The sequence below is a fragment of the Globicephala melas genome, chromosome 13, assembly GCF_963455315.2.
Source record: "Globicephala melas chromosome 13, mGloMel1.2, whole genome shotgun sequence".
NCBI classification, from domain to species: domain Eukaryota; kingdom Metazoa; phylum Chordata; class Mammalia; order Artiodactyla; family Delphinidae; genus Globicephala; species Globicephala melas.
In genome coordinates, this window is record NC_083326.1 from 77693406 (window position 1) to 77704927 (window position 11522).

At 48.9% G+C, this 11522-nt stretch overlaps 1 protein-coding gene across 5 annotated transcripts in view; it reads left to right on the forward strand.

Moving 5' to 3' along the window:
* The window catches only part of RNFT2 (ring finger protein, transmembrane 2), a 66706-nt gene that overhangs the window by 52477 nt on the left and 2707 nt on the right, over nt 1-11522 (forward strand). For 3 of the 5 annotated variants that reach the window (XM_030860421.2, XM_030860424.2, XM_060311026.1), the window contains 3 exons: nt 463-528; nt 665-766; nt 6745-7992. In XM_030860421.2, coding sequence (XP_030716281.1) covers nt 463-528; nt 665-766; nt 6745-6879 — 303 coding nt within the window. In that variant the 3' untranslated portion in view covers nt 6880-7992. The other 2 variants (XM_060311022.1, XM_060311024.1) reach the window with 2 other exon arrangements.

Sequence of the window (11522 nt, forward strand, 5' to 3'; positions counted from 1 at the left end):
CTGGAGGAATGCATGTGTTCCCTTTCCTTCCTCCAAGCAGGACTAGCCAGGCAACCCGTGCACTGTCAACCACTGGGGCTTATGTTGCCTCTACTGATTCTGATCTGCTGGCAGTGGCTGACTGGAGTGCTGGACAGAGAAGAACGATTATGCTCTGACTCAGAAGAAGAGTGCTGTGATCAATTAGCAATGCCTGCCTGGGGCTTGGGAGGGGGAAAAGACAGTAGGCATGCCATATATTCGCTATCCTGGCCCCACTGGCAGGGGAGACTGCTGATGGAAGGCAGCAAGACAAAAGCCAAGCAAAACTGATGGGAATGAGGAGTTTCAAATGGGAGGATGTGCCCTGAAAATGTCTGGAGTCACAGATGAGGAGGGTCCATGGTGGTTGTTCAGGAATGGTGAGAGAGATCCTGAACAATCCTTGGATACTTTTCAGCCATCACCTCGCTCTCCTTTCAGTCTTTCGACATTTGTGGCCGCGTGGGTGGAGTTAGGAAAGCCCTGAAGCTTCTCTGCACCTCTCAGGTGAGTTGGCTTCCAATGGTCCTGACCGAGGTCACAGGAGCCAGGAGCCGGAAACAGACCTTGCTGTGCTTCTGAGGGTGTCTCTCCAGCGAGCGACCACAGCTGTGTCTGTGTCTCTCTCCCTTCCATCAAACAGAATTATGGAGTCCGGGCCACTGGGCAGCAGTGCACAGAAGCTGGTGATATCTGTGCTATCTGCCAGGCTGAGTTCCGAGAGCCTCTGATCCTTATGTGCCAGGTGAGCAGGGCTGGGCGGGGCCGTTGGAGACGGAGGTTGGGGGACCGCAGGGCCCTGCCCCATGCAGAAGTCCCAAGTGCCTGCATGGGACGCTTGACCAAAACCAAATGACCAACCCTTGGGGCTCTGGATGGGTCTTTGGGGACAGTGTAGTCAAGCCTGGAGTCCCTCAGACCCAAGGTCAAATCTCAGTTCTGCCTCTTACTAGCTGGCTGCCCTTGGGCAGGTTTACTTCACCTCTCTGAGCTTTGATTTCAGTGGTAAAACGTAGAAAATGAACATTTCAGTAGGGTATAGCGTCAGAATAGCCTGAGTTTGAATCTCAGCAGCAGTGGACCCCGAGTGGCTCAGTCCATCTCCCTGAGCCTTGGTCGTTTTCATTTAGAAAATGGGTATCATAATAATGCCTACTTTATAGAGTTATTATTATGATTAAATGAGATCATCTCTGGAAAGAGCTAAATTTTAATTATTCAGCCCTAAAACTTACGATTATTACAGTTATTAGTATCATTATAATTATTATTACCGTTTGTTTTCATTATTAGTTGTGGGTCACCAACCCATAGTAGTCAGTACTGGTCAGTTACCTTTAACTGCCTAAATGTATCCCTTTGCCTCCTCCCTGCTCTCCCCCTCCCCCTCCTCCCCACATAAGGGGCTAAGATGTCAATTCAGCAAATGTGTATGAGTCAAAGCATCCTATCAGATACCGGGGAGGGGAGGCAGGCAGAGGGCACATAGACCCTGTCCCCTTCTCTAGAACACACGGTCTCCTTGGGGAAACAGATGCATACATAAATAACTATGAAACAAGGCAGGCAGTGATAAGTGCTGTGTAAGAGAGAGTCATGCAGTGTCCCAGGGGACCAGGCCAGAGAGCGACGAGTTGGAGGCTGAGAAGACTTCGGGGGAGGCGTAGCCTGCAGACTAGAAGGAATGGGAGAGCATAGGGCTCCCCCGCACCTTCCAGGGGTAGGAGGACAGGAGGTGGGGTCCTCTTTCGGCATCAGCAGAATTTTTTTGGTTTTGCTATTTGGGGGTGTTTAGGAGGTTCGTTTTTAATCTTGAACTGTACTTATTTTTAAATTGAGAGTAAATTTGCTTGACTCAAAAATTCAAAAAGGAGATGAAGAAGTCATGATGACTAAATGCAGTGTGGGACCTGTAACAGAGAGAACAGGAGAGAAAAACTAGCCTCATGAAATCTGAAGAAAGTCTGGAGTTTAGTCCATGGTCACGCATCTATGTGGATTTCTTAGCTTTGACAAATGTACCACGGTGATGCAAGAGGATAATACTAGGGGATACTGACACTGGGTGAGGGGTCATACAAGAATTGTCTGTACTACCTTTGCAACTTTTCTGTAAGTCTAAAATTATTCCAAAATAAAAAGTTCATTAAAAAAATATTTCAAAGATACAAAAAGGGAAGTGGTGACAGGGTTCCTACCCTTATCCCCAGCTCCCTAGGCCCCTAAATACCCACATGGGCAACTGGGAAAGTTTCCTTTATATCTTCCCAGAGATGCTTTGCAGAATTTAAATATATAGACACACACATATACACAAACATATCTTTTCCAAAAAGACATAAGTTGTGGCACATGCTACCCAAGCTGCATTCTGCATCTTTTCTTTTTGACTTGAAACTCTGCCTGAAGAGATTGTTCCTTATTTGTGTAACATCCTATTTTATGGATAGACCATAATTTGTTTAACCATTCTCCTATTGATGGGCATTTAGCAGTTCATAATCTTTTGTTATGACAAATATGGCTGTTATGAGAGATCAGGAATAGGGAGATCTATAGCACCTACCTGGACTCATCGTGTTGATTAAATGAGTTAATTCAGGTGAAGCATTTAGAACCACGCCTGGTGCGTGGTCAGGGTTCCATAAATATTAGCTCTCATTGGCACGTATACCATTTCACATGTGTGCAAGCTCTTAGTAGGATAGATTCCTAGTGGTGGAATTACTGGGTCAGAGGGTATGCAGTTCTGACAGATGTTGCTAAATCGCCCTCCATAAAGAGTGTATCCGTTTGCAACCCCAGTGTGGAGCATGACGCACCCTCTTGGCTCTCCTCCCTCACCAACATACCGTGTTATGAAGCCTTTTTTGAGCGTCGCCAATCTGACAGGTGACAAACACTATCTTGGTGCAGTTTTCATTTGCATTTGCCTAATTATGAGAGCAGACGAGCATCTTCTCATATGCTTCAGAGCATCTGTATTTCCTTTTTGGTAGCAGCAATTCTTTGAACAGGATGTCAAGGTGAAAGCTTTTCTTCTTCCTTGCTGGCAGTCTCTCCAAGCCTTAGTCTGTTTGCCTCTCTCCCGTTCTTCTCCCGGTACCACTACGTCTTCCCACAGCTGGATTAGAACTAGTGGGTGGGGTTGGACAAGACACCGTCACCCCAGATCCAGGGGCAGGGGCCACATCCAGTGGTGGTTGAAGCCCACATACGTGGCCAGGCCTAGCACACGTCTCAGTCTTCCTCTGCTGCTGTGAGCCGGGCTTAGAAGGGCACTTCCACGGGTGAAAGGACCTTGTTAATTCCTAAATGCCCTGAACGAATGAACAAATGAATGAATGAGTCAGTAATGAGCCTTTACATCCTCCATAAAGGCTTCTCTGATTCTGTTTCTCCAGTCTCGTCAGTGCCCCCAGCTACATGTCCTTGCAGATCCTGTGTTTTTCCTTCATAGCACTTATCTCAGTTGTCAGCTAGATGATTAATTGGGCAACTGGTTGTGTAAGGTCTGTCTCCTCTTTGCCAAATTATAAGCCACTTGAGAGTGGTGACCGTGTCTGTCTTTCTTAGTAGTGGAATCACAGTACTGACTCAGTGAACATTGGATGGATGGATGGATGGATGGGTGGATGGATGGTTGGATGGATGGGATAGAGGAGATGGATGGATGGTTGGGATGGAGATGGATGGTAGCCAAGTGGAGGGGTGTGTGGGTGAGTGCAAAGGTGGGTGGATAAAGATAAATGTGTGGGTGACTGGGTGGATGGGCAAATGGCTTGACAGATGGGTGGGTGAATAGATGGGTAGATGGGGGAATGGATGGGTGGATGAATGGACAGTTGGATTGATGAATAGAAGGGCAGATGCATGCATGGATAGATGAAGAGCCCACTGGGCTAAAGGAACGTCCTATCTCGCCTCCAAAGGGCCATCAAATTAAGCTCGGTGGGTCACTCACACCCACCACCTACCACCGCCTCCCAGAGCTGGGGCCCAAGAAGCAGATTGTCAGTTGGAGCTAGTCAGGCAGACACGGAGCATGTCCAGAGGTTAGAACTCTCCGCTCAGACAGAGCACACTCGCCTGATCGGTCACTCCACAGTATTTATGGCATGCCTCCTGCCAGCCTACAGGGGGGTCAGGGAAAGGGCATTTTGAACACGAAGTCAGAAATCTGCTGTATTTAAAGCCCTCCTTGCCAAAGAGAAGGGTCAGAGTATGTTCCAGAACAAACTGCCCTCCGGTTCTTGGTCACTACCAGGAGTTTGGTTTCAGAGGGCTGGTGATGCAAAGGAAAGAGGGCAAGACTATAACGACCCCCGTTGATTTGTTCCTTACACGTGCCTCACACTTGACGCTTTATGATGGGCTTTACCTGCTTGCGTCCTTACAGATACCGTGTGGGGGAAATAGCAGCCCTGTTTTACAGAGAAGGAGACAGGCTCAGCGAGCCTGCTCTTAATCTTCGAGCAAGACATGGGGAGTCTGGATAGAACTTGGGATCAGGGTGGGGTAGCCTGTCCCACCCTAGGGACACCTCTCCCAACTCCGTGCTCCAGGAGACACAGCCAGGGAACTGTTAACAATCCAGCACCACCTGCATTCTCCACTGACCACAAGCCCACCCAGCTTGGAGGGACCCCTCCTCCCCTTCCCTCTGTAGGGTCTTATTCCTTTCTCCAAATGCTAGAGGCAGTCCTGGGTCATGAACTCCTCCAGCCCAGCCCCTGGGTGGTCCTGTGTTCTTTGAATCTCTTAATTTGGCACCAGATTTGGTCCTGCCTGATTATCTGAGAAGGAAACTGTGAGCTCCTGGAGGCCAGGGACCAGGTCTTCATCATCCTAGAATCTCAAGAATCTCCCACCTAACCTGCCTGGAAAGGCATTGTTTGTCGGAACCCCTGCTCTGTGCAGGCTCAGCGCTGGGCAGTGGGAAGACAACAGCAGCAGTCACTGCCCTCCTGGGGCCCGCTGGGTCTGCTGACCCCTGGGTCCTGCCCTTCAGCCCATGGTGAGAATTCGGGCATGGACATCCAGACTCTGTGTGGCCTGCTCACCTCCTCTCCCACACTCCCCTACACCCACCTCACTGTAGCCACATTGGCCATCCTTGGGAGCTTTGCACATCTGTTCCCTTCAGCCTGGAATGCTGTAGCCCCCACCCCCTCTCGTCACCTAGTTAACTCCCGGACATCCTTCAGGCTTCAACACAAGTGTCACCACCTCCAAGAAGCCTTCCTCGACTACCCCCTAGATCAGTCTAGTCCCCCTGTAACATACTCCTGTAGCATCATGGAGCTCTTCTTTAGAACACTTTCTACAATTAGGCACCTACTGCATACTGTGCCAGAATGGGTTTATAAGAAGCTTACAGTCTGCCATGGAGAGACAGATAATAAACAATAAACAGATACAATGTAATAATAAATATTACTGTATAATAGCCAAGCCAACACTCACAGAAAACTTATTATTTGCCAGGCATTCATTGGTCTAAGTGCCTTTTTTCAAAAAACATATTTTTGGATTTTTATATTATCAATTTTATTTTAAAAAATCTCAAACCTACAGAAAAGTTGAAGGATAGTAGAATGAACAACCTTTTATCCTTTATCTAGATTCACTAATCGTGAACGTTTTACCACATTGCCTTTTCTTAGTATAGATTTTCCCCCTAAACCTGTTGAGAATAAGTGGCTGACATTTTGATTCTATCATCCCTAAATATTTCAGCAGACATTTCCCAAGAACAAGGACATTCTCTCCCATAGCCACAATTCTACTATCACAGTATCAAATTTTTAATTGATATAAAATACTAATATTCAAATATATATTCAAATTTCTCTAATCGTCTTCAACATCCTTCATAGCTAGGGTTTTTCCCCACATCCAGGATCCAATCAAGAATCATATAGTGCATTTGATTGTCGTGTGAAAGTACTTTAATGTTAGTTAATCTTCCTATGAGGGCAGTAGTAGTATCCCCATTTTACAGGTGAGGAAAAAGAGGCACAGGGAGGTTAAATCACGTGTCCAAGTTATGCAGCCAGAGGGTAGTGGAACCCGTTAATGTTTCCAGTCTCCCCATGTTTCTCTTGACCCCTGTGGTCTGTTCTCAACCCAGCTGCCAAAGGGATCTTTTCAAAATACAAATCATATCAAGTCAGCCCTCTACTCAAAACCCTGCCACGGCTCCCTGCTTCTCTCAGAATAAAAGCCAAAGCCCTCCCAAGGTCCTACACAACTCTCTGACCTCATCCCGCCCTCTACCCCCAGGCTCAGCCCCACTCTCCTTGCTGTTCCTCCAGCACACCAGGCACACTCCTGCCTCGGGGCCTTTGCACGTGCTATTCCCTCTGCCTGGAGCACTCTTTTCCCAGATATCACCAGGGCTCACTCCTCACCCTCCTTCAAGTTTTTCCTAAATATCAGTATCTCAGGAACATCCTTCCAGGCCACCCCATTCACCATCACAGGCCTCCCAAGCCCTCTTATCCCCCCTTCCCTGCTTTTCCATCTTAGCACTTACCACTGGCAAACTCTGCCTCTTAGAGATTCCTCTTGCTATTTGTCTCCCCAGCTAGAATACAAGTTCCGTGAGGGCAGGAATTGTCTGTTTTGCTCACTACTGGCTTCCAGCTCCTAGGACCGAGGCGGGCACAGGGTGGATGCTTGGGAAAGTGGCCCCAATGGTCCTGATTGCTGTCGCCGCAGCACGTGTTCTGTGAGGAGTGCCTCTGCCTCTGGCTGGACCGTGAGCGCACCTGCCCGCTCTGCCGCTCGGTTGCCGTGGATACCCTGCGCTGCTGGAAGGACGGGGCCACTTCGGCACACTTCCAGGTGTACTAGGGCTGAAGACTGCAGCATCGGTGCTCCCAGGCACACCAGGGAGATGACGGAGGGTCAGCGGTGTTGGGTCCAACTCCGGGGGCTTCCTGGGAAAAAGTCCTCAAGCACTGACTGTCCTCCTTCCTGCCTCTCTCCATCTCTTCCTCTAAAGCCTGGCCCCTGTCCCCTTCCCCACCTTCACCTTCTTCTCTTGCTCTGATCATGGTGTGTGCATCCTACCCCTACACATGGGGACGCCTTCTCACTCAGACTCGGTCTCCACCTATGTAGGTCTCCCACTTCCCTCCAAGTCAAGGAACTGGTAATGGACCAAGTCCCACCTGTTGATTATTTTAACTCGTGGTGACCTAATACCTGATGCTGCAAACTAGAGAGAGGCCTGGAGATACTGTCTTCCCCTAAATGGCCCAAGTCCGCAGATGAGAATCACTGTGAAGTATTTTCCAAATACCAATGCTGAGCCCCACCTTATACCTACAGTAACTACGTGTACCAGACACTTAGTGTGAGCTGGGCACAGCATTGAGCCTCCTGCCCGGACGACCCCCTGTAATCCTCACAAGAGCCCTATGGCGGAGGTACTGTTGTTTCCTTTGTTTCACAGATGAGGAAACTGAGGCATAGAGCTCCATGTGGAAACTTTCCCAGGGTCACCCAGTGAGCAATGATGGACCAAGTTTCCAGCCCGGGCCTGTCTGGCTTCAGAGCCTGACTCTTAACCACATGCTGACCCACTGCTCAGACACTTCAGGTGTGGGGCCTCCCAGACATGTTTCTTTAAAAGCACAAGAGGTGATTCTGACACCCGTCAGTGGCTCAGGTGCATAGCACGTTCGATTTGGACTGCACTGAGAATGCTAATAGTGAACACTAGCTCTGAAATCTAGTCGTGGTTGGGTCCATGGAAAGACTTGGTCCTTAAAATTGCTGTTTAGCTGGACTCTGGCGGGGATGCTCAATCGTGATTGGCTATCACGAAAGGCCATTTCTGGTGCAGATGCAGATGTCATGGGGTGTCCACTCCCATCTTTATTTCTCTCCTCCTCCTTTTGTCCTGTCCCTCACTTAAGACTCAGGCTTCTCAACAGCTCCTGTGGCCATTGCCTTCTCCCCTGGTAGGCTTCAGAGCAAAAGGCATGATCCATGTTATGGATTTTTCCACAAGCCAGGGTGGTGGTATAGAGCACAGCAGTGATCAGTGTTTCTGGAATCTCTATACCAGAGCTACTAATCTCTGTAACACAAGTTCTCCACCCATGAGACCCTCCCTGTCCTGAAATCTGGGAGGAGAAGGCACAGGTGATCCCTTAGAAGCCACTGGAATCTTGTCTGCCCTACCCGCCTCCCAACTCTATTCTCTCATTGTCAACCTCAGCACAACAGGCTAGCGCCAACGGCATTACAGAGAAAGCAATCTGTGTGGCTACTGAGCAGGTTAGCGAGGAAGCCCCAGGAGAAATGGTGGGAGCCTTGCTGCCACCGCACTCTCAGCCAGTATTCACATGCCCATCTGTCCCCAAGAGATTCAGAGCATTCACCCCTGTGTGCTGTCAAGCCAGGACCTTTTCCTTTGCCTGACATCCCTGGCTATTTCCTGATACCCAGCAAGACATCCCTTCCAGGGCAGCGTGGCATCTTTCAAGCTCTGTTACTATGGCAATGGCCGCGATGTTACAATCCCACTTGCCTGGATAATCAGCTCGGAAGGGGAAGTGGAGGGAAATGGGGCCAGGCAGATTCGGCTGCTCTGTACCCCCTGCCTTGAGGAAGAACTGAAGGGAAGCAACAGGAGCTTCTGCAACTGGTTTTTATCAGAAAGATCGCCCTGCCTGCAGATGCCATCAAAGAAGCATGAGAAATTGCAGCTAGAGAAGACTTACTTATTAAAGTGGCAGCATGTGACACAGCAGATAGATCGGTCTGTGGGGAGTCAGGCCTGGAATTCTGATTCCAGACTCTGCACGACTTTGAGAAGTCACTCCACCTCCCTGGAGCCATCTCCAGGGTGACAAAGCCTAGTGTATTGTCTACTGGAACCAGGGAAACTAACAATGTAGATTACTGGTGAATACCCCAACGGTTTTGTCAATTACACTCATGCCACCAAAAAAAACCTCTAACATTCCACAAATAATGAGCCATGTCCCTGACACTCTAAAGAGTGTCCCATGTGGGGAACACTCGGGGGCAGATGGGATGATTTAGTTTAGGATTTTATTTATTCATTCCCTACCCTCTGGGGGGGGGAAGTCATGTCTGGAGGTTTTCTTTTGGGTGGGAGGATTTAACTTCTGCTTTAGAGAGGAACAGTGGCCAGGGCAGAGGTTTCCAAACATAAAGCAGCATGTTTTCCCTAGCACGAGCTTTTAGTAGAAGCAGCCAAGAGCCACCGTTGGAAAGGAAGAACAATGCCACCCTCTTTTACCTGTCTCGGCTCTGCAACTCATTTGTTAGAAGCAGGATTAATCGACTGTCAGGTCGCAGAATCCTGTTCTTAATATTTCATGACTCACTGACTCAAGTTCCACGAAGTCTTTGTAAATGACCCTCCTAACGTAAAAGGTCTTGACCATAATAAATATGAGATGAAAAAAAGCAAGCTCTGGACCTGGATGTAATAGGTTCATTACCTTCCTTAGGGGAGTGTGTATTGGGAGACTTCCAGGCTGCCAAGACTTGGGGTTGGAAAGAGAAAATGTAAAAAGGGAGTCCTGGAATCTTTTAGTACTTTTGCTCTGGGCCAAACAGAGCTGCCTTCGGTGTTTTTAATGTCCCCTTAAGTTCCATTCTGCCAATAAATATGATCTGTCGTTGAAAGTTACATCCACGGTCTTGAGTCTCCGTTTGCCCCTTAAAGCCAGGTGGACCTGTTTTAGGACAAATTCGAAGACACACTTCATGCAGGGGGTGGTCATCTGATGGCAGGTTTTCCCCAAAGTAGATCCCGTTGAGTTGGCGCTTGATTTATTAAGGAAGTGCTCCGAGGAGAAACTAGTAAGGGAATGAGTGAAACAGAAGAGGGAGGGGATGAAGCCCAGCAAGAGGGCGACTCTCAGAGAAGTCCCAGCTCAGCTTGGTCCTGCCGGGAGTTCCGGAGCATCAGCTGCATCTCAGAGTTTGTCCCACCCTGAGGTTTCTGTGCTCCCAGCTGTGAGCCAATGTGGCGGGTGGGAGACCTCTCAGGCACTCCACTGAGGAGGCCCAGGCCTCTGAAGGTGTCGGGTGCCACAAAGCACACAAAGGTGCAGGATGGCACCCAGAACTGGTAGAAGGGATCTTGGGGTGGCAGCTACAGAGCCCACTGTGGCCATTAACTATAGGTTGATTGGACCCCAGGTGCATGGGCTGATTCAAGAAGGGTTTTCTCAGATGACGATGGATATTTAAAACGTAAACAGCATTAGGTGACAATTGGTGCCTCTCAGGGCAACGTTATGAAGCCAGACACAAAAGCATCATCAAGCAGAACTTTTTGGTTGAAATTATTTGTGAACCAAGCCAAATACAGCTTAAGTAAAAGAAGGACTTTATTTGGTTCATGTAACAGTATGGGCTTTAGGTACAGCTGGATTCAGGGGCTCCAGGGATGATAGTAGAATCATGTCTTTCCATCCCTCAAGTGTTTTCCTTTGAGATGGTGGTTTAGTCTTCAGGCAGTCGGATCCCACGTGGTGGGAAGAGAGCCTCCAGAGAGCTTATGTTCTACCAGCTTCACAACCCCAGCAAAGAGAGCCCCTGCTTCCCCAAAGCTCCAGCTGGAGTTTTGAGGTTGATTCTCATTAGTTTGCCCCCAAACCAATCACTTTAGCCTTGGGGACTCAGAGCACTGGACAAGCTTCGGTCGGCTGTTGAGCTCTGGACGTGGGAACAGAGGTGGGTGGGAAATGAAGTCCATCCCTCCAAGTCGCATGGACTGAGAGTGGGAAAGGGGTGGGTCCCCAAAGAAGAAAAAAGGATCTATTATCTAGAAAAACCACCTGTCCTCAACCTACCATTCTTAGGAATAAACTAGAACTTGGTCTCTTGGTACAACTCAGACCAGGTAAATGCAGGTGAAAGTACCCCACCCTGAGCGGTCCATTCACCCATAGTTGGAGACATCAGCCTGCAGGCTCACTTGCTTATCTGCGTCATGTCATGCATAAACGATGCTTTTGTGCACTGACCTTGAACTGTTGGACCAGTTCCCCCAACGTGTTGCTCAACCCAAGGGTACTGCTTAGGCCAACCCTCCCCTTGGGGTGTTCCCAGGAACACAACAGGGACAGGAGATGAGTGTGTGCCCTTCTGTCCCAGGGAAGGTTGGCGTGTGTAGCCAGATCCTCCCGTAGTCTTTGGAGACCAACCTTCCAAAAGGAAATGAAAACGCAGAGGCCTTTGGCTGGAAGCACACAACCAGTTTTGTTTTTTTTTTTTTTTAATAAAGTCATTACAAATATGTACAAAGCGTCTCCAAGGTATGAAATTCCTCTTACAAAAGAGCACAGCGAGCCAGCAAGGGTAGAAACCAGAACGGAATGTCCCCAAGCATATCGCCTCTCCAGCTGAGTCAGAAGGCTCACTGAGGTTCCAGACAGCCCCACAGCCATCTCCACCGTGCACAGGCGTTCCTGGGCGCTTAGAGTGCAGAAGACCTTGAGGGG